The sequence below is a fragment of the Copadichromis virginalis genome, linkage group LG16 (genome assembly GCF_057382275.1).
Source record: "Copadichromis virginalis isolate Kocher_CV1m ecotype Utaka linkage group LG16, C_Virginalis_male_GT1.1, whole genome shotgun sequence".
NCBI lineage: Eukaryota > Metazoa > Chordata > Actinopteri > Cichliformes > Cichlidae > Copadichromis > Copadichromis virginalis.
The window spans coordinates 5,300,782-5,328,729 of record NC_140633.1 but is presented as its reverse complement, the minus strand read 5'-3'; the positions used below and the strand labels follow the sequence as shown (position 1 = coordinate 5,328,729).

General features: G+C 43.4%; 1 protein-coding gene across 1 annotated transcript; it reads left to right on the top strand.

Annotated features, from left to right (window-relative positions):
• The first annotated feature begins 14,670 nt into the window (after nt 1–14,670).
• Nucleotides 14,671–17,185, top strand: LOC146690133 (uncharacterized). The gene is made up of 2 exons (XM_085434891.1): nt 14,671–16,208; nt 17,078–17,185. The coding sequence occupies exons 1-2, from the start codon at nt 15,309–15,311 to the stop codon at nt 17,183–17,185; spliced, it is 1,008 nt and encodes a 335-aa protein (XP_085291017.1). The 5' UTR covers nt 14,671–15,308.
• Nucleotides 17,186–27,948: the final 10,763 nt, after the last annotated feature.

The window sequence follows — 27,948 nt, the reverse complement described above, 5'->3', positions numbered from 1 at the left end:
TTATTAAATCTGAATGTTGATGAGACCCGTCCATTCTGTGCTCAGACAGAAACTGTGCTTCACTGTTTCCTGGACGGTGGCAGCTTGCAGTCTGTCTCTGAGTTTCTACAGACGCTGTTCCTTTTATTTAAGGAGGTGTTTTCTCAACAGACTTTCATCCTGGGTTTTCATCTCTAATCCTGGCATAGATTAGAGATATTATTGTATCATGGATGATCTGGGAAAGTTACGATAATATCTTGTGTCCTGTTAAAGAAGGAGAACTTTCCAGGTCATCTTCTTAGATGAAGGGAAAGTGTGTTTTGGGGGATAATTGTCTTTGTTGTCGTTGTAGAAATGTTTTATTTGTTTAAATGAAAAGGTTTAAAAAGAATCTAAATCTTTATCATTTTCTCCATTTTTCTCTTCCTCTCCATTTGTTAATTTTTAACCCATCTTCTCTTTCTTTTCCATCCCTCGGTCTCTTCCATTCTGATTGTAATAACTCGGAATCAAAAATGTAATAAAATGTGAGTATTATGTGGACGAGTATAGCAACAGCTGCAATGGTCCACTTGGGAAAATAAATGTTGGGCATTTTGTTTGTCCTTCACACAACAGTCCTGACTGCTACACTGCCGGACAGGATAGGCAAACACAAAAAACAGAACAAATATAAGGTGTGATTCTGCAGGTGGGGGAACCTGAAAATCAGTCGTAGTGGCTCAGCATGGGGAAGTGAATCACAACTTACAATCATTTCTATTGTGAGTTGTCGATTTTCTTAATGTGCAGATTTGATCGGCTGATCTGGGCTCCTGCTGCTCCGAGGTTTACTCTGTCAATGTATACAACTGAATAGAGTAGAGCAGATGTAGTCCTGGCTGATATTCATCTTCTGCAGTATAAAGTTGGTATTTAGGTGGAATTCAGTGAATGAATCTAATCTGCGATACACAAGGTAACCTAACTCTGAGCATTTCCATCCAGTGAATAACACAGTTAGTCTACCTTAATTTCTTTTGCAGCATGTTCCACAATATGAAAAACCATGTACCATGCACAGACCTAATGTCTAATGTAAAAATATGAGGACATTATATCTAAGCCTTAAATTCTCAGTTTATCAAACACCACTGAGCAGACCTTACCTTTGAACATAACGTCTCTGAGTCAAGTTAGCTACTGTTCTTTTCTCTCCCTGTGAAAAACCACAGCTGTACGTGTAGCTAGCAGACACACTGTGCAACAACCTCTACACACAAACAGTTTGTGTTTGTTGAGTTAAAGCATTGCGTTGAAATGATCTGTTGCTTTAAAACATTTACTCTCTTTATGCTCCTCTCAGCGAGAGCTAGATGCAGAAGTACGGCAACTGCAACTCATGGACATCTACATTTGCTCCGGTGTTGTTATACATAGTTCCCTTTCTTAAAGGCTAAAAATTATTTGGAAAAATTAACATAACTTTAAATATGTAATGTTTTTAATACTTGAATTGGTAATTATCTGTTTATGAAGTTATGTTTGGCAGAGTATACCAATGCATGCTTCACGATTCATCCTGCTACATCTATCAGTAGACATGTTATTAACAAACACTAAAACCCTGTTTGCACTGGTAGTCACACATGCTCATGCCAAAGCATTGCACGCCACCATGTTTGACAAATCATTAGCTTCTCTTGCCATCATTGTAGTTATTCTGTCTAAAGAATTTTCTCTCTGGCCTGCTCTTTGAAATATTTTCAGGCAAAGTGTAATTTAACATTCCTGATCTTTCATGTATTTGGAGGTTTCCACCCTCTGCATGTCCTTTCATAAAGGCATCATTTTAGATTTTAACAATGACATGTCTACATCCTCATGAGTGTGCACTTTAGTTAGTTAGTAGGTGTATTTTGGGTTTGCAGTGTGATGATGGCCTGTCTCACTGACATGCCTTTGGGACTGATGTTTAAAATTGCAACAAAAATTCAGCATTTTGAATCAGCTTCAGATATTGTTTCTGATTCACTCACAAATGAGCAGGCCTCACATGCCCATGCAACTGTTTGTCAGTAAATAGTAAACTGCGAAAATGGAGGAGGATTTATTAAGGTGGAAATTTCCTAAACAATAAACACAAATATTTTGTAAACCCACTTAAAATAAAACTGAAAATCTGCACTTCAATTACCTGTTGACTGATTTAAAATTGCATCTTTGTCAATCTAATTATGGACCTAACTGTAGGCGCATGTCAACCCACTAAAACCTACTACCACCTTTCTGAAACCCCATGTACACGACAGACTAAATTCAATGAAATTGTCCTTAGTGGAGAACCATGGTGTTATATTTCCAGCACATCTCTGAGGTCTAAACCCTCTTAAACGGTGTCACAACAGTAATCACTACCCCAGGAGACATCCATCACTGCTTTAAAGGTGACCACAAATTATCTGAGAACCACTGGATATTGATTACTCATGTACTGCAGGTGTCAGGTTTAATGTTGCAGTGATTTGATAGTGTCGCCTGTGACAGTCACTGCCCTAACTCTCCTCTGATAGATTTTAATGGTGAAATATTGATTTCTTTCTGGCCAAGGTCTGCCAGCAAAGGGCAGATCATTTGTTGGGGTAATGCAGGAGACTCTGTGTTCTGGTCCCACTCAATCATTTTGACAGGATAGGAGCACCAAAGAAAAAAAAGCATATCAAAGATGGAGAATGAAAAAAGATCGGACCTGCTAAAGGCTGCAGTGCATGTAACCATAATGGAAGCAAAGTGAGACGCACAGAAAAGCGCACATATCTCTTCTACCGGCTCCAGTTAATATGAATACTAATGATGTGTTTATGGAGTGGGAATGCTCAGCAAATCACAGCTGACAGGATAACAGTCAGAGTGCCTTGAACACAGAATGAGGATCTTGAAGAGAGGGTCTATATTTTATTTAAGTGGCTCTCTACTGAGGCTAGGGAGAGAGACTCGGGTAATGTGTTGTGTTACAACTCAGTAGTTGTTCCCCCCAGCCGGAGCGATAACAGACTTGCTAATGGGAAGCCATCAATCACAATCAGGCTACTATTCCACCAGTGTCTCTGTTCTACTCGGCTATGTGAGATGGAGCTGGAATAGAAGTAATAATGGGGTTTTGTGGTATAACAGCATCACCAGCAGCAGCAGCAGCAGCAGCACATCCCACAGTCATATTTCCAGCCAAAGCAATAGATACCCTGCTGTGTCAGCACGTCTTTAACAAGAGACCACAAAATGGCAATGAGGAGTCACTAAGAACTGATTTGAAGACAGTCTCAGGTGGGATGAATGTGCTGGTTTTTATACTGTATTCCCTCCACTTGTGCTGCTCCTACACACACACACACACACACACACACACACACACACACACACACACACACACACACACACACACACACACACACACACACACACAGGCGGGGTACCAAGCCCCTACTATGACAGAAGGTGCGTTGAGTGCGACAGCAGCTGACCTACAAGATAGGATCAGGGCAAAGCTGGAAACCTGGACGCCCGTAGCTGGTTACCCAGAAGTACCCTCTGTAGGTCTACCAGAAGATGCAATTGTAGCATTACGGACAATCTGTACTACGACCATCACCAAACTCAACCGGTTAATCTACACCACGGCAGAAGATGTGACAGAGATGCTTGGTTGCAAGATGAACAGCCACAAGGAGACTTGAGGCCAAGATCAAGGTAGCATGTAGGGAAGTTAGCCAGCTATTGGAGATGCAGAAAGATGTGATAAGGAAAGGGATGTCTAAGAAGTAAAGCAAGCTGTCCATACCGGAGGCCTTAGAAACTGCCAAGCAAACACTCACATCTTTGGCCAGTTGCTTAAAAAGGTAGAGAAGAGACAGAAATCAGGAGAACACTGGGAACAATATGAGAACAGCCTCACCAAGGAACAGCATACAGGAGAAGGATGCAAGACATGACAACAATGATCAGTAGATCTAAGCAACCTCCACGAACAGGATCCAGTTACCAATACAGTGTTAGACATCCAGAAAAGATCACAAGCATGAAGAGTTGGAGAGCACCAGGTCCTGACATGATTCACGACTCCTGGTTTAAGGAGCTGACTGTACTCTATGAGCGTCTGGCAGCACAAATGAACCTGAATCATGTATCTTGCTTCATATATTTGATGTCTTCAGTTTGCATCTACAATGCAGAAAGTAGTAAAAAAAACATTAAATGAGAAGATGACTGGTAGTGTAGATTGGTGATATAGTTATGCACTTAAAAAACAAGGACATTAAATGGAGACTATTTTAAAAAGTACTTTTTTTCTATTGAGCACTTGGGCTGTTAAACATAAATGTCGGAGTCATTTAAGACTTTCTGGTATACAGTTTATGCTAACAGTGTAAAAGCTTTTTGAAACCACAGCAAACTAGAGATATACATGAAAATATTAACCTATTCTGGTTTAAAGTGAACTGCTCCGTGCAGTTGGACATGGATGCATGAATGCATAGAGCAGTTCAGTTCATATGGATCCATATGCAGAAATAATGACCATAGATAACCAGCAGGGGGAACAATACTACACTTTTCTGGAATCAACCCACCTAACACACCAACAACAAGCTTCCTGAGGTGGATGAGTGATTCTAACAGAGCACAACACTTTTTATTTTTTAGTTATTGGGGAATTTCTACAGTTGAAGTATCCAAAGGACGTGACAGGTCTGTGTCTAATACACACACACACACACACACACACACACACACACACACACACACACACACACACACACAGGAGACAGGGTGGGCAAATAATTTTCTAAAGGCTGCACATGAGAAACTGGGACGATGGGACTGGACAGACAGATGAAAATCACTTGAGATTTAACGTTTTTTCCCTAAAGAACTTTGACCTGTAGATTAATGTTACTTTTGGGATCTTCTATTGTACACTGATATGCTACCTGCTCAAAGTCACATTTGGAAATTCTATATGTACACTGTAACAAAAAGAGGGTTTAGTCATGTGGCCAGTCTCTAGCGATTAGGCTGAACAGTGATTTCAATCTTGGCCACTAAATTCAAGATGGTAGGGAAACATGGTGACTTCCACAAACCAGCACCTACTCCTAAGTATTTGTAATGGAGTAATTCTAAGCTCAGATGAATGCATGAGTTTGATGGAAGACATAATAACACACTAATCAATGAGTACAATATTTTTTGTATTTTTTGTGGTTGAGTAAACTCAGAAAACACCTGACTGTATCTTTAATAATAATAATGGATTGCATTTATATAGCGCTTTTCGAGACCCTCAAAGCGCTTTACAATTCCACTATTCATTCACTCTCACATTCACACACTGGTGGAGGCAGCTACAGTTGTAGCCACAGCTGCCCTGGGGCAGACTGACAGAAGCGAGGCTGCCATATCGCACCATCGGCCCCTCTGGCCATCACCAGTAGGTGGCAGGTGAAGTGTCTTGCCCAAGGACACAACGACCGAGACTGTCCGAGCCGGGGCTCAAACCGGCAACCTTCCGATTACAAGACGAACTGCCAACTCTTGAGCGACGATCGCCCCTGGCCTAAGACTGCAAAGATAGATAATATAGCATGTGTTTGCAGTCATTCTGAGAGACTATACAAAGTGAGATTTTTGTGTAGTTTTTACAAAACCAGTGTGTTAATTTCTAGTCATTTCCAGCGTACATAAATTTGATGTAACTGGGAACACTCAACCAAGCAACATCACTGATCACCAGTAATTCAGTCTATCACTACTTTTCGAGTGGGACTTCCAGATACAGACGGACAAAATGGTGGTGGCTAACCAACCGGACATAGTGGTGGTAGACAAACAGAAGAAGACGGCCGTAGTGATCGATGTAGCGGTTCCGAATGACAGCAATATCAGGAAGAAGGAACACGAGAAGCTGGAGAAATACCAAGGGCTCAGAGAAGAGCTCGAGAGGATGTGGAGGGTGAAGGTAACAGTGGTCCCCGTGGTAATCGGAGCACTAGGTGCGGTGACTCCCAAGCTAGGCGAGTGGCTCCAGCAGATCCCGGGAATAACATCGGAGATCTCTGTCCAGAAGAGCGCAGTCCTGGGAACAGCTAAGATACTGCGCAGGACCCTCAAGCTCCCAGGCCTCTGGTAGAGGACCCGAGCTTGAAGGATGAACCGCCCGCAGGGGCGTGCTGGGTGTTTTCATATATATATATATATATATATATATATATATATATATATTTGTGGTCCTTTCTTGGATGCCTACCACTGTGATGGTTACTGGAGCCTTTTTTAGGGAGGCTGCTATGGTCTGTTGTTATGTGTTCCATCATTCTCCTATTCCTTGGATATGTATATATATATCGCCCAAAGAGGCAAAACACCAGCAACTGCTGCTGTAGATCCTTGTGGTCTGGATCAGTGAGCAGTAGCTTCCTTGTGGTACTGAGGCGGGTTGTTGGCCGGTAGTTGGGTGGGGTCGGTCCCTTCTTGGGATACATACAGGATCGCGACTGCCCAGCCTTCGTTAGTCATTCTGGTTGTGTCTCATCCACTAACCTTTCTGCTGCCACATGCTCATGAAGTGCAGTTTATTTAGTCTGTGGGTATGAATCATGTGAGGCCCTGGTGCTCTCCAACTCTTCGTGTTTGTGGTCCTTTCTTGGATGCCTACCACTGTGATGGTTACTGGAGCCTTTTTTAGGGAGGCTGCTATGGTCTGTTGTTATGTGTTCCATCATTCTCCTATTCCTTGGAGGGGCTGTTCTCATATTGTTCCCTTTCCACTGAGAGTACACCTTAGATGGTTCAGTGGAGCTGATTTATTCTCCTGGCTTTTCTCCCTCTGGTGTACCTCTTCGAGCAGTTAGCCATGGCTGTAAGTCTTTGCTCGGCAGTTTCTAAGGCCTCAAGCATCAGCAGCTTCCTGTACTTCTTAGGCATCCCTTTCTTCATCACATCTTTCTGCATCTCCAATAGCTGGCTAACTTTCCTCTGTGCTGCCTTGATCTTGGTGTATAATGTCCTTCTCTGGGAGCATACTGCTCCTTTGGCTATTCATCTTGTAGCCAAGCATCTCAGTGATCACTGCTGCGATGGTGTAGATCAGCTGGTTGGTTTCGGTGATAATAAGTAATGATGCATTCACATCTTCTAGTAGATCTTCAGGGGGTACTTCACCAGGTAGTCGGCCACAAAGGGTCCAGGTTTCTATCTCAGTCATGATCCTCTCTTTCAGGTCAGCTGCTCTTGCACTCAATGTGTTCAACACACCAGTTGTTGTTGGGACCTGATACCCAATTCTGAATGGTGGAAATGATAATATCTCCCCCTCACCTGATATACTAGCTCCCCCTTGCTGTAGCATTTTTGATGTACCTCATCAATCTCTAGTTGTGATAGCAGTTGCTTCTTCTAACTAGCCGATAGTTGTTTTTCTGAAGAACTCTGTGTTCTCATCATCTCTTGTCCACTTCCAGTAGCCTACTTCTCCTCCGTAGCTTCAGTTATATACGCTGTGTATTATTTTGTTGTCTTCAGCTGACTGCTTGGGCCACGTATGTCAAACGAGAGGACTGCCTGCCGGTGCCATAATGTTCCTATGGAAACCTGTGAGCTTTAAATGTAATGTTGCTAGAGAGAGGCCCCAGCCTACACACATGGTTACCCAAATATAACTAGGGCCCCCGAAAGGGTCCCTTCCAACTACTTGGAATTAATAGCCCCTTACTGACGGTGCAAAGGTACTGTGTCATTTATACTACTCCAGTGGTGTGTGTGCTGTTTATTTAGACAAGTTTTATATTAGATTAACATTAAAGCTAATGGTATATGACTGTTAAAAATGCACATCAGCATTTGAGGGTTAACACATCCATATAGACAGACAGTAGAGTCAAACACATCAAAGGGAGGATGTTGTGTAAGGGGGAACAATGGTGTGGTCACACATGAAGGGCTGTGTTTTGTGGCAGACGTTCAAGTTGGTGAATCTCCAAAGCAGTCTGCTGGATTCCCACTGGCTAGTGGGAATCCAGCAGACTGAGGCGCGCTGCAAAGACAGGGCAAGACCAATATCATCAAGCTGAGAAATAACTCCTAGAAAGCTGTAGAAGTCGGAATTTAACAATTCTAATTCTATTATTGATATCACCAATTTGATTCCTTCAGGATCTGGCTGCTGGGCTGGGATCAGCAAACCATTCTGAATTTTGGTTTTCCTTACTTTTAGCATGCTGGATGAGCAAATTCTTGCAAAGAGCCAACGTGTGTTAGCAGCATAAAGCAGTTGTTTCTGTCCTGGATGCAGATTGCACTTTACCATAACGATCTCATCCTTTTGTGCAATAAAAATAAAAGTAATAAGATAAGATAAGATAAGATAACCTTTATTAGTCCCACACGTGGGAAATTTGTTCACAATGTCCACAATCACGATGCAAACTGTGCCACTAATTTCCTTCTCCAGCTTTTAAACTGAAATCCACGGAAATGAACTACTGTAAACTGGTTCTCCACAAGAGCCAGTTCTCTATTTCCATCCCTATGTTTGGTATAAACTGCAGGGTGAAAATAGGTACGTTTTTGATGTAGAAAAACTGCAGTATATGTATTCGTTTTAGAAATGCCAAGAACGTCCCCTGCCAGCTGGATAGATGGAAAGACTGATTTAAATCTTTCTAAATGTCTGATGGGAGCAGTGAAGGTCTGCCATGACACTCGCCACTGCTGTCAAGAAAACCCTACTGGATACTGGCCACATGAACACAAAGGCTGACTGTGCTTCTCCTCACACAGAAACTCAGTTTGTATCTAATCACATATGGCACTGTCATCATACAGTGATTTCCTGCCTTGACACAGCCTCCACAGCCATTCAGTCATGGAGGTCAAACTGAATTTTCTCAGTGAGGGTCTGAAGACTCAAAGGCTCTGTCACGGTCCCCTCTGTGATTTTGATTTGTGCACCCAGCACTGCCTGGAAGCTAAATTTGAAATCAAATGATATTTGTCACTGTTTGAGAGTTTTTGTTCAACTATGAATCACGATGGCCCTTACAAACAGTGAGGTTTGGTTTATCTGACATAAGAGGCTGCAGTTTTTAGGTACAAGAATCTGTAGGATTTTAGGTTAAAACCAAAGTAGAATTCTAAGAACATTATAGGAACATTCTGCTGGGAAAAGGCGGCGATATGAACATTTCTGTGAGAGAACTTTTGCTATCTGTACTAAGCATTTTTCAAAGCCTTGTCTGTAAGATCGCTATGTTATATTTTATGTTTTCCATTTGGAACAAACTCATATTTGAAAAATTAGTGTGGAGGACCCCTAAAACCATCCCACCTGCACAGAATATTTTATTTGTTTATTTATTTATTTTTCCACAGAAAAGCATATGGTGCAATGATGAATCGCCATTACATCAGTAGTGAATTATGTGGGTGCTCAGGTTCTGATTATGTCTCTCCACCAGCTGTGTGTATGACCTGCAGGAGGAACTCGATTTTCTTTAAGCAGTCGCTGCTGTTTACCCAGTGGCCTCCTGCCAAACAGTCTTGTACTGTTAGCTTGTATGCTGACAGACTTTTATTACATGCTGAATCATCAATAACATTAGACATGCTTGCTGACCAAACTGATGACATGCTAGGGTCATAATCCTTGGTTTGAATTGCTATGTGCTCTGTGACTAAATGCTTTTGGTCAAACACAAATCATCTCTGTGTAATCCACTTAGCTCTCTCTCTCTCTGTGTGTGTGTGTGTGTGTGTGTGTGTGTGTGTGTGTGTGTGTGTGTGTGTGTGTGTGTGTGTGTGTCTGAGAAAGAGAGGGAGACAGACATTCAGACAGCAAAAAAGAGATAATGGTGGTGTATGTGTGTGGTCTAAAATAGCACAGAAAATTGTAACAGCAGCTGATTGGATGGAGCCTGCAGGAAACTGTCTTTGTTGGAACAATGTTTCTTGGAGGTAAATCTTATAATATTGAAGCCTGTTTATTTCTCATTAAATTGCGCCCCATTTGTAAGGAAAATGCATTTGTGGGTTGATAAGAAGAGTTGAGTGAGTGGGTTGAACCAAAAAACAGCTTATTCTGCCACTGACTCTTGTTTTGAGCATCTGGTACCCCAGGTGCTGACAATCTGGTGCTCACCTGACACCTGGTGAGTCACACATGAAGGACCCCAGGAGCTTTGTCGCATTATTTTGTACAAAACAAGCGAGCATGACACATCTTTGATTAGGACTGCTGGATGCTTGTACTTAACTTCGTGCGCGAATTATTCTTCTGCAGCACATCTACATCATAACTTACCCTGTAAATGGGAACTCATTTTAACCTTATGTGGTAACTTTCTATATAACATGGTGAACACCTCCTGAAAAATGTAACTACAGCACACGGAGGGTGGACGCATATCACAACCACTTGAATGATGTAGAAGACCGGCTGAGGGAATAAAAGGAATTTCTGGTCACGCCGTAAGTTGGGACATAAATTTCCCCCAGAAGTCGAAATCAAACTTCAAAGTGACTCATATGACTCAAAATTAATAGATGTGATTTAAGAGAAGTGAGGAGCACTGAGCAGCGGCTCATTTGTAAATAAGCGCTGTTTATTTCAGCATGAAATATATGCTGGAGGTTAAGAGCACTTTGAGCTGATCAGAGAGAGAAAAAACATCACCAACGTTACAAAATGTAATATTTGGATCAATAATGAATAGATTAAATGAAACCCACCTACTGGGACAGTACCTGTATCTGTATGTGGACGTAAGCCTCTCGAGATTCAATCATGATTTGAGAAACACACATCCATGATGTTAACCACTGATAGTCTAATATAGATGATCATCATTTTAAATAACTTATCCCAGGTGTTATGGGGAAACAAACATTAGCATTATTTTACAAATTACAAAATATCAAGTTCAAGGCACTGGGATTTTCATTTAGCGAATAAAAGTCTGAAAGTTTTGAAATTTTAGCAAATTAGAAATAAAAGATTGATCCCACTACAGCTACTCTGTTTCACTGGTTACAAAGATGTTTCGTTACACTGAGCAGGCAGCTGCCCGTGTTAAACTCACCAGTTAACGTGGGCGTGTTTCCTGAATCACCAGCATGTGTTAAACGCGTGATGTAAAGTGAACACAATGTATGTATGCAAGTTTCTGTCAAAGACACAAAGGTTCAAGTCTAGGGCTGAACTTGAACCTATGTGAATAAAATTCAAGGTATTTGGACTTTATTAAAATATTTTAATCAGCATAATTAATTTGCATGTTTATCTGAAGACAATATTGACTCCTATGCATATATACATTTGAATGAATGCAAGATAGTGACCTTGTTTTTCCATCGGGTTTTTAATCTAGCCAAATCGCATGACATACTCGCAGAAACGGAAGAATCTGTGGAGCCAACATCTGAAAGTTTAAGAGTGGAATATGTAAACAAATATAACCAGTTAACATAAAGCAAGTTTCTAAGCATGTTTATCCACTATTTCGCGTGTTAGAGCTTGTGACTTGAGTAGTGCAATTAAGATGCTGGTGTCGCTTTCATTTGCATTTTTACATCCTTGGTGAAGGGGATCGCTTCTACAACAATAAAATATACTACGAGCCTTCATATCTTGTGTCTGAAGCTGTAGAAATGAATATAAAAGTCCTTCGACAAATACAACTTGACTTCTCTTCCATCCTTGGCCTACTAAGTAAGTGGTCAGTCTCTAGACACGGCAGTGGGATTAGCTGGAAGAAACATGTCCTACCCCGGCCACTGTACTGGAATATGGTGGGTTAACATGACGGTGACCACAACCTGAGACCTGCTGATCTGTCTCTTTAATAGATTCATTATATGTTATGGGAATACATCTATTTGTTGGAAGACATAATTGCACATGTATATTTATGAGTGCAATATCTTTTTTTCCCTATTGATTCATGTAACAAAAATGTATCTTTAAAATCAAGGTATTAAGAGCCCACTTAAAGGGTTTAAGGCTTAATCCTTGCTACAAGGCAAAAGAAAAAACAATTTAGCTGCAATAAAAGGGCGGCCTTTTCCTTTCCCTCTGCCTTCTTGGCTCTTAGTTAAATGATGGGGATTAGGCTTATTAAGAGGGCTTATTGTCTGTGGTGTCATGGATACCCAGTGATTACACACTTTGTGGCTGCTCCTCCTCCATTTGCCCTCAAATCACACAGGGATTTGCTGCCTCCAACGTCAAATCAATTATTTTCCCCTCTCCATTCCCCTTCCTTCTCCACACTAACTCTGATATCGTGCCAAACAGGCTTTACACTTCATTGTTAACATGGCTGGATGACAAGGCCAGAGGAATATTTAAAAATAAAGTGTGATTGGCTCCGTCAGAGTAGTCCTGCTTTTTGCTGCTGCTGGTTCATTCACATACATAAACAACACTTTTCAGGGAAGGAAAAGACTTATGAATGCACACGGATTGACACACTGAATGAACTAGTATGTAAAAACATGAAATAAAATTGAAATCACATACAAAACTTCCATCAGTCTACATCTCTACCTACCACAAGTTGCTCGCGTTCCTTTTTAGTTCACTTTTGCACAAGCGGTTCAACTTCCTTCACCTCTGATCTTATACTTAGCAATGTTATGCTATTAGACAATGATTATTATTATTCGACGCCCCGCTGTTGCTGTGTGCTCAGTCTGGAGGCTGAAACCCTGGGAGGGCCTGTGGGCCAACATGGATCCAGCAGACCAGGCCAAAGAGGGGTGACGGGTTTAAATGTTCCCCTGCTGCTGTGGCACCTGACCCTGGCTGCCCCCCCCCCCCCCCCAAGCTCCAATTGACTTTAGTAATAAACTTGCTTCAGCTCCCACAAATCATAGAACAGTTACTGGGGTACATTGTGGTCAAAATAGGCATCTGCTTACTGTTTCCAACAATGTCTTTGTCCAACTGCATGTTAAGTGACAGTGAATGGTGCTTTTAGGTTTTAAGTTGTATCTGAGTCAGACCTCCTAAACCCTGCTCAAGCCGAACACAGATCTTTAGTGAATAAGGGAAGTACCCCTACACTGGCTGAAGTGTCTAATGACAGCCTGTTTACCATGAATTGTCAACTTCCAACCTCTTTGAAAATTCATCTAGGCCGGGAAATGAAACCAAGAGGGTGAACAATTAGGATAACCAGAAGGGGAAGAAGGCGAGGAAGGCAGGGATCGGCTAAGAAAGAAAGAAAGAGACAGAGGAAGAGAAACAGCATGTATAATAAAGCTTGTCCATGAATGTGTATTTCCTGTCAATAGACCAAGAACACGAGCATGTGGGGAAACAGAGGCATTTCGGCCCATGCATGTGGAACAGGAAGAGTATACACTGGTGTGAAAAAGTATTTTTCCTGTTTGTGATTTCTGATTCTTTTGCATGTTGGTCACCCTCAAATGTTTCAGATAATCAAACAAATTTAAATGTTAGACAAAGATTAAAAAAGTAAACACAAAATGCAGTTTCTAAATGAAGGTATTTGTTCATTAATTCCAACCTACATGGCTCTGAGTGAAACAGTGACTGTCCCCTAAACATAATAACTGGTTGGACCACACTTAGCAGCAACAAATGCAATCAAGTGTTTGTGATAACTGCCAATGAGCCTTACAGTGCTGTGTACACCGCTGTGTATGACCAACAGCAGCAAGGTCTGCAGCACAGGAGACCCTGATAACTGACAGACACTTATGGAGCCTCTTCAGTCAGTTAGCTGTGACATAATTAAAAGGATAAATCTTATGAGCAGGGCACAGAGATAAGAGGTGTAATTAGAGCAGGGAGAACATCCAATGAGGTTTTTAGAAGGTTGTCTCTGGGGAAATAAACTATAACTTGTCAATCATCTACCAGAGATATGGAGCCCTGGAGCAGATCTAGGAGAGCATGAATACATATAGACACTAGCGTTGGTCTCTGGACATGGTGACAAAATCTTAATGTCACAGAGATTTTGCGAATATGATTAAGAAATGCACATGAGCTTGATGTTCATGATCACCCCAGCATCCTTCTAAAAATAAACACACTGTTAAATGCTAAGGTGTAGCAAATTTTCAAGCACATGGTAACTACAGGTCTCAGTTGTGAATAAATGCAATCTTGATGTTGAAATCACATCATACTTTACTCTGAACAGATTTCATATCGACATAAGTCAAAATTACAAAAAGGAGAATGTAATTTTTTTCTTTTTAAGGCTGACTTGCTCTGAGCAAGAGCAAACACACTTGATTGTCTAAGTCTTTTGTTACAAATCATTATTAAATATTGAAATCAAATCGATATCCAAATAGGCTGGTACCTATAATAACAGGGTTCTAGATGTATCAGAAGCAGTTTGAAGTTCAGTATTTTTTAGCACTGAAGAAGACCTCACCACACCTGCAGAGGTCTGCCCTGCTGCAAACCAGCAAACGTGGAGGATAAATATGGGTTCTTTGTTTTTTTTACACCAACAGACAAAATGTGCATTTAACCAACTAGTGAAAGTTAAAAGAATGAATTGGTAGGGTTCATTTAAATTGAAAATAAACTTGTAAGCAGAGTCAATACATTTTCAACTTTCTGTCATGGTCCTGGGCCATGTGGGCCCAGTATTCTTAGTTTTCATGTATTTTTGTATTTTGTTCTTTATTTAGGCCATGCTTCCTGGGTTGATCTGTTACGTTGTTCCTTATGTGTTTTCCCTTCGTGACTCTTACCCCCTGTGTGCCCCTCTGTGTATTTATGAGCCCTCGTCTCTCTTTGTGCTTTATTCTATGTTTTCCCCAGCCCGTTATGTCTGCGTTCTCCCCGTGCTCTCTCTCCTCCTGTTTGAACCTCTGTGTACTTCCTGCTTTACTTTGCCCATCTCCCATCAGTGTTACGTTCACTCCTGCCGTGTCTTGTTATGATTATCAGTGTCACCTGTGTTCCCCGTGTGCATCCACTTCCCCTGATCTTCCCTCATGTGTATTTAGTCTCTGTGTTTCGTACAGTCTGTGTCGCGTCGTCTGTGTTCCCACCCTCCGTGTTTCCATGCCCGGTCTATTATATTCCAAGTCATAGCCTTACCTTAGTTTATTCCCAGTTTAGGTTTCTGTTTAGTTATTGCTCTTGTGCTGCCCTTATTCTGGTTTGCTTCTGTTGTATTCATCAGCCACAATAAAAGGCTCGCTTTTGTTTAAGTCCACTTCCTTATCACTCGTGTCTGCACCTGAGTCCTCCACGCACTTTCCACTCGGTCCGTCACAGCGGACCGTGACAGTACGACGCGACCATGTCGGACTCAGCGGACATTTCGGAGGAGGTGGGAGAGGAGCTGAACAGGCTCTGCCGCGTAATGGATCGCATCATCGGATGCACGGATCCGAGAGTGGTTTCCACGGGATTGGCGGCCGTGGACGCCATTATGTTGCGGGAGCCGCGGTTGCGACAGCTCCCCCGCCTCGTCGAGGCTTTTGACTCCCTGGGCCCCCTGAAGGAGGAGCTTCGTGCCCGTGCGCTGGCCCAGAGGGTCCTGGATGCCGCCTCAGCACCCACACCTCCACCCCGTAAACGGGTGTCGGCGCCGCTGCCTCATGAGCCAGAGGCTGCGACAGGGGGAACGCTGAGGCCCACTTCCACTCAGCCATCGCCTCACCGTGGATCGGCTTCCTCGTTTCCGCCACCGTCATGCTGCACTAACCGGCACACGGAGGCGGTGGAGGCCATAGACTTCGGGGACGATGAGCGTCAGCAGGTGTTACGGGCTTATCGGGAGGACGAGCTCCGGTGGAAACCCTGGCTCATCCCAGAGGAGGAACTCTCACCTGCTGCACCGCCTACCAGCCGCTCGCCGTCTCCAACCCGCTCAGACTTCGCTTCCCCTGCCTCGCCGTTAGCGAGGATATGGGCAGAGGAGGATGTTGCCGCTACGCCACCCTCTGCAGTGGTGGCATCAGCGCCCATCGCGCCAGCTACCAGAAGGGGGCGGCGCCGGCGCCGCCGTTGCACCGCACTAACTCCGGTGAGTGACTGCGTTTTTGCGCCTCACGTCCCTTCTATGAAGCAGAGTGAGATGAGTGTTGATTTGCCGGGACCGGAGACTATAACGGAATTGGGCTCCAGAGCTGAAGGAACTGTGTGTGACTGCTTTGAAGGAGCACGCAACGAAATCACAGACCATGTTTTTGACTCTGTAAAATCTGGGACTTTTTCTAGCGTTGCTCTCTTAGTCGCACCACATGAAGCCCAGGTTCATGAGACGGCGAAAGGGGCCCGTTCAGCCACCTGTCTCAGCTGGAGGGTCCGAGGGGCCCGTTCAGCCTCAAGCCTCGTCAGCTGAAGGGTCCGAGGGGCCCGTCCAGCCACCTGTCTCCTCTGGAGGGTCCGAGGGGCCCGTTCAGCCTCAAGCCTCGTCAGCTGGAGGGCCCGAGGAGCCTGTTCAGCCACCTGTCTCTGCTGGAGGGTCCGAGGGGCCCGTTCAGCCTCAAGCCTCGTCAGCTGGAGGGCCCGAGGAGCCCGTTCAGCCACCTGTCTCCGCTGGAGGGTCCGAGGGGCCCGTTCAGCCTCAAGCCTCGTCAGCTGGAGGGTCCGAGGGGCCCGTTCAGCCTTCTGTCTCCGCTGGAGGGTCCGAGGGGCCCGTTCAGCAACCTTCCTCATCAGCTGGGGGTTCTGGAGAACCGCACCAGCCTCATGCCACGTCAGCTGGAGGGTCCGAGGAGCCCGTCCAGCCTCATGCCACGTCAGCTGGGGGGTCCGAGGGGCCCGTCCAGCCTCATGCCACGTCAGCTGGGGGGTCCGAGGGGCCCGTCCAGCCTCCTGTCTCCGCTGGAGGGTCCGAGGGGCCCGTTCAGCAACCTTCCTCGTCAGCTGGGGGTTCTGGAGAACCGCACCAGCCTCATGCCACGTCAGCTGGAGGGTCCGAGGGGCCCGTTCAGCCTTCTGTCTCCGCTGGAGGGTCCGAGGAGCCCGTCCAGCCTCACGCCTCGTCTGCTGGAGGGCCCGAGGAGCCCATCCAGCCACCTTCTGCTACGCCAGCTCCAGCCTGTGCTTCGCCTGCTGCAGCTCCAGCCTGTGCTTCGCCTGCTGCGGCTTCATCAGAGTCTTCGCCTGGCCCAGCCCCAGAGTCTTCGCCTGGCCCAGCCCCAGAGTCTTCGCCTGGCCCAGCCTTGACTGGTCCTGTGCCCACCGGGCCTCGGCCAGTACGCCTGACACTGGAGAGCCGCCGCTGCCTTGCGCGCGGCCGGCCCCCTGAACTGCTCCGCCTTCGCCGCTGCCTTGCGCGCGGCCGGCCCCCTGAACTGCTCCGCCTTCGCCGCTGCCTTGCGCGCGGCCGGCCCCCTGAACTGCTCCGCCTTCGCCGCTGCCTTGCGCGCGGCCGGCCCCCTGAACTGCTCCGCCTTCGCCGCTGCCTTCCGCGCGGCCGGCCCCCTGAACTGCTCTGCCTTTGCCGCCGCCGCTGCCTTCCGCGCGGTCGGCCTCCGGATCTGTTCTGTCACCGTGGCCACCTTTCCCGTGGCCGGCCTCCGGAACGGTTGGACTGGACTTTTGTGTTGTCGCCTCTCGGGTTGGCCTTCGGGCCTCTTTGGACATTCGCCTTCCTGTTCTGGACTCTTTTGTGTATTTGTGGACTCAGTTTTGTTCTCGTGCTCCTTGTTTTTGGTTCGTTTTGTTCCCTCCGTCCTGGTCCCCCGCCTCCCGCCCTGGGTGGGGTGTTTTCTGTTTCGCTTGTGTTTTGTTTCTCGGGTTTGGGCTGTCGGGAGCCAGCCCTTTAGGGGGGGGTGGTGTCATGGTCCTGGGCCATGTGGGCCCAGTATTCTTAGTTTTCATGTATTTTTGTATTTTGTTCTTTATTTAGGCCATGCTTCCTGGGTTGATCTGTTACGTTGTTCCTTATGTGTTTTCCCTTCGTGACTCTTACCCCCTGTGTGCCCCTCTGTGTATTTATGAGCCCTCGTCTCTCTTTGTGCTTTATTCTATGTTTTCCCCAGCCCGTTATGTCTGCGTTCTCCCCGTGCTCTCTCTCCTCCTGTTTGAACCTCTGTGTACTTCCTGCTTTACTTTGCCCATCTCCCATCAGTGTTACGTCCACTCCTGCCGTGTCTTGTTATGATTATCAGTGTCACCTGTGTTCCCCGTGTGCATCCACTTCCCCTGATCTTCCCTCATGTGTATTTAGTCTCTGTTTCGTACAGTCTGTGTCGCGTCGTCTGTGTTCCCACCCTCCGTGTTTCCATGCCCGGTCTATTATATTCCAAGTCATAGCCTTACCTTAGTTTATTCCCAGTTTAGGTTTCTGTTTAGTTATTGCTCTTGTGCTGCCCTTATTCTGGTTTGCTTCTGTTGTATTCATCAGCCACAATAAAAGGCTCGCTTTTGTTTAAGTCCACTTCCTTATCACTCGTGTCTGCACCTGAGTCCTCCACGCACTTTCCACTCGGTCCGTCACAGCGGACCGTGACACTTTCAACAGCAAATTGTTGAAACTGTGTCTGTTTCAATCATCTAGCTGTTGAACCGCATGAAGGATGAAGGATTTGGAAATTGTCCTCCTTTTTGTCACGATGGGTGTGTGGATGTGGAGTAGAGAGAACCAAACACAGGACTCGCTGGCTGATTGAGGATTTGGACAGTGTTTATTGTGATTACAGGATGAACAGAACATGAGACGACTGCACTGAACTGAACTGAAAACACACACGTGGGATTGATGACGACAAGACAAGGAACAGAGGGAAACTCTGGCTTAAATACACTGGATAATGATTAGAATCGGGTAAGAACACAGCTGAACTAAATCTAACTAATGAGACATGGGAATTAGAACGGAATAATGCACACATACAAAAGGCCAAAACAACAAAACAGGAAACACGCGGAAATTAAACAGTGACTAAGAATAAACTGAAAACACTGGGTCGACGACCCGGGAATCCTGACACTTTATCCTTATTTCATCCACTTTGTGCATTGTACCTTTACAGCTGGGAATGCTGGGATTTAAAAGGTCACTACCATCCCAGCACAACGCAGTATCCAGCCCTCCCAGCAGAAGCCTTGGTGTGTGTTATGGCCTACAAAAATTCAGTGATTTCATGGCTTCTAATTTTGTTTCTTTAGAGCTGTTGCAGCACAGCATTACATAAAGAGTACGTACAAGTATCGCGGATATTTCCCACCCTTCAAGATATGTATAACAATCTGTTCCAGTTGCAGACGTACGACTCTCCCTATTCGGGTGTGTAAACGATCTGGGAGCACATTGTTTTTTCCTGTGTCAGCCTACCATGTGAGCCCTGCACAGACGGCTGCCTCTTGATTGACAGTTAGCTTGTCTCTGCGACACACTGCTGCTCATATGTAGAATTTAGAGCCATGAATGCAGGCATTTCTTGTGAAATGCTCATGCTGTCTCCATCTGTCTCTCTCCCACTTTTGTATTTGACACCCCTGATTAGAAGGGAAACCTGTGTGGTGAGACTGCATCTCTAACAGGAACAACGTGTGGTGCTGTGAGGTGGAAAGTGAGCTCTCTTGTTACAAAGCCTGCAGCAGAGGTTGTTTACATGAGTACCTGAGAAGGAACAAGGTGTACAGGCTGACAGCTTGTGCTGCTTCATTTCCGAGGCCATCTATAAAAAAAGCAAAAACAGTACCATGGAGGCAACCATAATGATTGCATCCTACCACACCTGTAAGCAACAGGATGAACAAGTGGAAGAAAAGTAGAAAAGAAGCTCGGATTCTAATTGTTACACTAATGAGGTCCTGACTTGTAAACAGGAGATTCCTCACATGCTTGGTTTCTGCATCAGCTTTCTCTTCCCTCAACATTTATCTCTGCGGTGAGGATGAAACTATAACAACACTGATATCACACTCCAAGTAAGAGTCCTGAAAATACTTAACTGTTCTGACTTAATATTAATGTTACTTCTACGTTACTTCTATGTGTGAATTGTCATTTTACTGATACAGCTGCTAGAAGTGGGAGTCGTTTTCATTGTGAATTAACTATATTGAATTAACTGGATGAATAGTTTGTGTTTGCTTTATTAAGAACAATGTTAAAAAACATGTCAGAGGTAAGTAGTATGAATGTATGAATACTAAACACTATAGTTTTTCACTTTATTAAGCCTTAAGCCAAATAAGTCATCTTCTATTTTGATGATAATTTAAAAGCCTGATGGCTGTGAATGAGTTTTTGTTTCTCTCTGTTTTACAAAAGAACCATACATATGTTTTTTTGTCCCATAAATGTTGTAAAGTTGGCAATCATGAGTTATTTAGTGTGCATCTTTCAATCACCACATCCCCCAGTGTGCCCAGTCTGGTTCCAATTACAGTCTCCAGTCTCCTCACATCCTTTTTTCTGATGCTGCCTCCCCAGCAGACTGCAGCATACAATAGCACACTTGCCACCAAAGACTGACTGAACATTGCAGAAATTTACTGTAGGTGTCAGGAGAGCTCAGTTTCCTTAACAAAGAGACGACTCTGCCCCTTTTTGTATAGTTTGTCTGTTATTCAGGGACCAGTTTAATTTGTTAACTAGGTGTAAACCTATACACACACATACATATAAAGTATATATACACACTCATACATATATATGTGTATAATGTATACATATTAAGTTAAGTGAATTGCACTTAGAAAACAAATCCATTTCTTTAGTCAATCAGGTGATCTTTATCTACGTGCTGGATGCAGACCAAGAGTAGTCTTACAAAAGAAAGCATCAGTAGTACGGCTAGTGTTATTTATGTGCTAGTAATGCATTTGACCCAGGTGGGAATGATTTTAGCAGCATAAATGCACTAAAATAGATTGCTGTTTCTAAGATAACCATGGTGGTTATTTACAAAAGAAACTCAACAAAAAACAAGACACTGACATCAAATTATTCAATGGTTGTTAATCTAAAGACAGGTGAAAAAAAAAGGAAAAATCTGAACTCTTAAACCCTGCAGTTCGAGGGTATTTTACTGCTGTGCATCGGGCAACTGAATGGTTTTTGAGGATGAAAATGAAATGTATCATTTGCTCTGACCTTCATCTGTCAAAATGTGGACCAGTGTATTAGACAGTGCTCTCCACCACAATTGTTAAAACACCAGATAAGGAAATATGGCTGCGCCATCCTCATCCTGTTACTGTTGGACTGTCGAAGTTACTTTTTCCTTCCCACTGTTGCCAAGTGCATGCTCGTAGAGGTTCGTCTGTGTTACTGTAGGACTTATACCTTACAAAATAAAATGCCTTGAGGAATTTAAGCTTGCAAATATTTACTCATTTTGCACTTAAATGATTAAAATTGGCATCTGTTCTGAAGGGTGCATGGTAGGAAATGTATTTCTTGTACTTGTTCTTGATTGAGCCATTTGTATAAAATGGCTGCAAACCTGTTGATGTCAAGTATGCAACCGGTGTTCTTCAGTAGAATAGAGAATAGCCCTTTATTGTCATTGTACATGTACAATGAAATTATGGGTGCTCTACACCAGCTATCAAATTTTGCATGACAACACTATTTAGTAGTTTTGTCCAGGACAAAACCAGTTTGTTTACAGTACTGTGGTGAGTTCACAGTAAAGTCCATGGTCAGATTTAGGGCACATCAAGTGTAGCAGAGATGAATTTGCATTTAAGCTGATGATACTTAATTCACTGAATTCCAGTTGTATACTGTAAAGTGTAAAAACAGTATAAACGTGTGTAGTGTCAGTGTGGGGGATGAAACTACTGATATGTTGTTGAATTCAGTTGTGTAAATGTACAAAGAGCAGGTCAGTTGATTACAGCAGATAAACAAAGAAAATCTACAGAAGCTCATATTAGAAATTTTTTTCCAGTGCTGAACCACTACAGTTGGTAATTTTATACTGTTTTGCTCCTTCTGCTAATGCCAGCTATATCTTTTGGTGGTCATAACTTTTATACTTTTGAGATATTAAGCTTTTTATGTTTAGCTTGCCGGGCTGAGTCATGTTTTAGCTCAGTGAGATGAGCATCCGTTCTCAGAGCGGGAGGCCCAGGTTCGAATCCCGCTTATGGCAAAATTTTTTACAGTTAACAGTTCAACTTTTTTTTTAAAAATTCTTTTCAACTCAAATTTCAGCTTCTTCACCCCTTTTCATCAGAATTTTCAGTTTCTTCACCTCTTTTCAGCACAAATCTCAGCATCTTTTGCTCATTTCAGCAGAATTGTCCATTTCTCCATCTCTTTTCAGTTTCCTGAGAACCCATGTGGCTCAGTGAGACAAGTAGCCACCTTGAGACTAGGAGGCCTGGGTTTGAATCCTGCTCTGCGCAACTTTTCTTTTCAACAGGCAGTTAAACTTTTCCAGCACAAACTTTGTGTTGTGAACCAGTTTACCTCACTGAGTTGAGCAGCGGACCCCGGTTCGAGTCTTTTAGAAAGTTCAGCTTTTTCATCTCTTTTAAGCAGAAAGTTCTACAATTTCTGCTCTTTTCTGAATCTCGAAATATGTTTTCGGCAGACAGTTCAAGCTCACAGAACTTCAGCTTGTGCAGTCTTTTCAGCTGACTGGTTTGCTTGATCAATAATTTTTAAATAAAAAAAAAATAGTGCACATTTTTTCTCTCATCATATCTTTGCTTGGAACTAGAACTGGTTTGACTCAGTGGGATGAGCAGCTCCCTTGAGACCTGGTGGCGAAGGTTTGAATCCTATCTGTGGCAGTTGCTGCACATCTTCCCTGTTTGCATGCACACTGCTTTCTTGACACTCTGCAGCGTACCCTTTCAAATACAGCTTCAGCAAGCACTTCAGCTTCTACACCTCTTTTCAGCACAAATTTCAGCTTCTTCACCTCCTTTCTGCAGAAGTTTCAGCTTTTTCAGCGTTCTTCAGCAGTTTGCTCTGCGTCCTCTGCACCCTGCACATTTTTTATCTCATCATATCTTCTATTCAGCTGAGAACCAGTTTGTTTCAGGGAGATGAGCAGCATTTCTTAGAGTGGGAGGGCCAGGTTCAAATCCTAGTCATGGCCCCATTTTTTTCAGTAGACAGTTTAACTTCTTTAACTCTTTTCAACAGAAATTTCAGCTCCTTCACTTCTTTTAGGCCAAACGTTCAGCTTCTTCACCTCTTTTCAGCACAAACTTCAGCTTCTTCAGCTCTTTTCAGCAGATTCCACAACACGGCATTCACACTGCATTTTTGCAGGAAATGCAACTTTTTCTAGTTATTTTTAAGATTCTCTTTCACTGCAGGTGTCCTACATAACAGAGCTAAATACACTCATTAGAATTAGGAATTTAAATTTGAATACATTTTTTATTCTCATGCACTAATGTGAATTTGTACAGAAATGGTTTATAGAGTTGTCCTTCAAGGAGCTACTTTCTTCTTTCTTACTTTGAGTACATTTCAGAGCCTGCTGTACTTTTTCAATTTTACTTGAGTAAAAATGTTTCTTCAGTACTTCAAATTTTACTGGAGTATTTTCTAACCCAGACATCTGTACTTCTACTCAAGTAAAGAAAGTCTGTACTTTTGCCACCTCTGCTGCATCTCTGAGATGTGGAAAAATCACTGGGTTGATGTCGACCTCTGCATTGTGGGTATGAGGATATGATGGATTTCCAGCAGATCCAGTAGATCCAGTAGAGGGGTGTGTGGGATCCACTGTGATCTGGCATGCCAGTCATTCATTGTGCCACTAGAAAGTGCTCTTTAGTAGGGGTGCAACGATATTCGTATCGATATTGAACCGTTCGATACAGTGCTTTCGGTTCGGTACGCATATGTATCGAACAATACAACATTTGTAATTAATTTTATCAACTTTCCTTCTGACGATGCTGTCTGTGTTGAGCACTCAGTGAATCTGCGTTCGACTACTCCGCCTAGGCTGCACTGTCGAGCGCAGATCCACTGAGCGCTCAACACAGACAGCATAGTCAGAAGGAAGAGCGCAGGGCAAGCTAGCAAGACACATGGACCTCCCCCACCCTCATTCAGATCTGGCGTTTGGAATTATTTTGGTTTTCATGTGACGTATGACCCTGAAGGTAAGCGAGTCATGGACTAAAGTAAAACAGTATGTTGGATGTGCCATGCAATGCTCAATTACATGGGTGGGAACTAGTGTGTTAGCGCAGTTAGCTCGTTAACGTGTTGGCCGTATAGCCCCACGCACGGAGCGATCGGCGGTAGCTCGTTAACGGAGATTTGCCGTGTTGTGGCGTTAAGGTCATTTCAACGAGATTAACCTGAAAGCACTAGTGGGAACACAACGAATATGACTGCACATTTACGCCGACATCATCCTAGTGCAAAGACAAAAACAACAAGCATGCTACTAACTTTAGCCGAGTCATTTAGACAGCTGTTAGCACATGATTCTCCTTATGCTGCTGAGAATATAGCCCAGAAGAAGCGGATAGTATAGCTTTTATTTTGGAAAGAAACATTTCTCTGTAATAAACTCTCTTTTCCAAAGATGAGTGATTCCTCAATCAGATACAGGGCTCGCAATATCGCTAGCCCGACGTCCTGGAGCTAGCGATTTTTTTCAGTCGGGCTACCAAAATCTATCTCTTCCCTGCCCGTCGGGCTATTGTAGGAAGGAAAAATATATGTCAATGCTTTTGCATTCTTTCAGAAATGTAGCTGGGTAAAAAACACGCACAAGGGTTAGGGTTATATTTAAAAACTGTACTTTTGAGTTAAAATATATATTTATAATTTTAATAAATGACAAATTAAAAAGGCATGAACATTTTTTTTGTATCGAAAAAATATCGAACCGTGACACCAAAGTATCGAACCGAACCGTGAATTTTGTGTATCGTTGCACCCCTACTCTTTAGCAACTTATTAGTCATCTTGCACAACTCTTCTGCCTCTGCACTCTGTCCCATCATTGTTCATGTCTCTCCTTACAGTTCTTCCAAAATGCTCCTCAGACAAAAGCTCTGCTTTTAATTTTGCAGAGTAAGCAGAGAGAATGGGATTTAAAAGTGTGAAGTAAATTGCAGGCTGTACCACCAGCACTGCATGTGGTCCCTGGAGTCTCTTTCTCAGTGTGGTCAACCAGCACACAGGAAGAGAGGTAATGTGCCCACTGGGAGGATCTCCTCTCACTACAAGCTTCTTCTTCCAATTGTGTGCACACAAACTGCTATGTGAGGGCTCCGAAGTCCAAATGTGTCCTTAGTTTTCAAGCAGGTAAAAGCCAGACGGATCTTTCACTGCTGTAATTTCATCACTACAACTTTAAAACACCTGAATTGATGAGACAAGAGGACTGTGCTAAGATAAATAGGTTAATAGTCACTGAGTAACAACAACAGCTGTGGCCAGAAATTCCTCCCACACATCTGCTTCACAGTAGCAGCTATCAAAGGGGAACCTCAGTGGTCAACCAACCTAAATCACTGACTGCTGTAATGTCAGAAGGTAAAACAGACCATTTCAACAACACAGACACCTTGAACTGTTCCATCCTGCACACAGTATGTTCCTCTTTCCTCTTTAATTCTATGCAATTCTGTTCGGTTTTTTCCACATCGCGCTAAATGTCACCACTGCCTCAGAGTGCTTTTTATTGTAAGGTAAAGACCCTACAATAAAACACAGTAAGCTGCAATAAATAAGACTTCTATAACACCATTAAAGGCAGTCGTGAACAAGCGTCTCTGTAAGTTCAAAGAGGTATAGAGAAAGTCCACGTGATCTGCAGGAAAAAAAATCAAACGTCAAATTTTAGGACTAGGTTAACTTTGTCAATAAGCAGACTGTTGGGTGAAGATATGCTTCTCCCAGTTTAACTTAAAGGAAACATTTACCAGCGCGAGAGACTCAAGAGAAAATAAGATCAAAGGGTGCAGAGATACTGAAACCAACCAAAGACATGTCGTGGAAGAGCGCCACAGATTAATAATAACTAATGTGTAAACACATAATGAGTGAAGAAGAAACACTAATCATGGGAATCCCCCACAGCCTAGGCCTATTGCATGATACCTAGGGGAGGATTAAGGGTCACCTGATCCAGCTCTAACTATATGCTTTATCAAAATGGAATTTTTTAAGACTAATTTTAAGTAATAAGTAAGTAAGTAGAGACGGTGTCTGTTCTCTGAATCAAAACTGGGAGCATATCTTAATTGTTTTGCTATATTTATTTATATGTATAAAAAAAATATATTGGTATTGTTTAAATTTTAATGCCTCTTGGGGTATTATCCGACTCCATCCAAATCACTGAATTCATGTGTTACAATCACTTTCTCAGGTATGGAGACAGCTTCTAAAAATATGTGAAAAAAAATGGTTGCTCCCAGGAGCTCTGTGACTCCAGTATGGTACTGTGACAGGATGCAGTCCAGTTGTGATATTTCATTACTACTAAATATTATTCCACAGTCAACTGTTAGTGGCATTTTAACAAAGTGGAAGCAACTGGGAATCACAGCAACTCAGCCATGAAGTGGTAGGCCACATAAATCACAAAGCCTGAGATCGGCAACTTTCTGCTGAGCCAGTCACTACAGATCTCCAAACATCATGTGACCTCCAGATCAGCTCAAGAACAGAGAGCAACAGAGAGAACGGACGCAATGCAAACGCGATACAAAGCATAGTTACTGCAGCATGCAGCAGTGGAAATGCGTTCTCTGGAGGGACGAATTACACTTCTCCATCTGCCAATGTGATAGACAAGTCTGGGTTTAGCAGGAGCCAGAAGAACGGTCTGGTATGGGGCTGTCGTTTAGGAGTTGGGCTTGGCCCTTTAGTTCCAGTGAAAGGAGCTCTTTATGGTTCAGTGTACAAAGATCTGTGGGCAAGTTTATGCTCCCAACATTGTAGAACAGTTTTAGGATGACCTTACCTCAACACATCTGAGATGAATTAGAGAGGAGGCTGCAGCCAGGCCTTCTCATTCAACATCACTGTCTGACCTCACAAATATCTTAGAATGGTTGGTAAAAAAAAAATCCCATAAACACACCTCTAAACCTTCTGGAAAGTCTTGCTGTGAAGCAGCAAGAAGGTCCTGGGTTCAGCTCCACCATCTGGCCTGGACCTTTCAGTGTGGTGACTGCATGGTCTCCCCAAGATCGCTTTTACCTGAGTAGAATATTTTAGTAGTCTCTGCTAACCTGAAGAGTGCACTCATAGAGGCTGACTCGTCATTATAGCTAAAGTCAGCACACTAACAACCATTTGTCCTGAGTTGATATGGAGTAATATTCTCAAGTATTTTTGATAGCAAGTAAGAACAAAGGTGAGTAATGAAGTGACAAGAAAAGAGAAACTTTACATACTTCCTGAATAATTTGCCTTTTGTGCACGTTCATTTGACCCTTTGATCAGGAGTGTTACATGTTACATACACGGGGTCGTCTGAGACCCAAAGTGATTTCAAACCTGAGTTATCTCACTGCACTTGTATGAATTTCCTCTCGGTATCCACTTAGTTGAAAAACATACATGCTAGGCTAACTGATTACTCTAAATTGGCTGTAGGTGTGGAATTGAAGACGGAAGGTAGCTAAAGCACTGAAAAATATAAATACCAGTTCATAACATCCTATAATAAACAAAAGTAACAGGATAGTGGCAGAACAGAGAACAAACGAGTTTTAAATGAAGCAGCTTTCCAAATACATGGTTTGGGTCTCTCCCCCATGTTGATACCTGCAGCTGCCCCATTTTTGTCTCCGCAGTAATAAATGTTAATGGCACATCAAGGAGACATTATGGAGTCATGCTACAGTGAGTCTTCATTTAGAGCCACATGTGAGATGAACCACAGGCCAACTGTTTTAGGGTGCCCTGTCTGCTGACCTGTAATGGCCAATCCATTCTGATTAATTGTGTCCTTTAACGAGCAACCAGTGACAATTATATGGATGCTCCAGAGAGAAATGTGCAATATGTTAGGGTCCCTTGTGGA

Coding starts and splice junctions, on each gene's coding strand:
- LOC146690133 (XM_085434891.1), top strand. CDS start 15,309: ATGTCGGACTCAGCGGACATTTCGGAGGAGGTGGGAGAGGAGCTGAAC. Junction 16,209..17,077: donor CAGACCATGTTTTTGACTCT/GTAAAATCTGGG, acceptor CGCCTGCTGCAG/CTCCAGCCTGTGCTTCGCCT.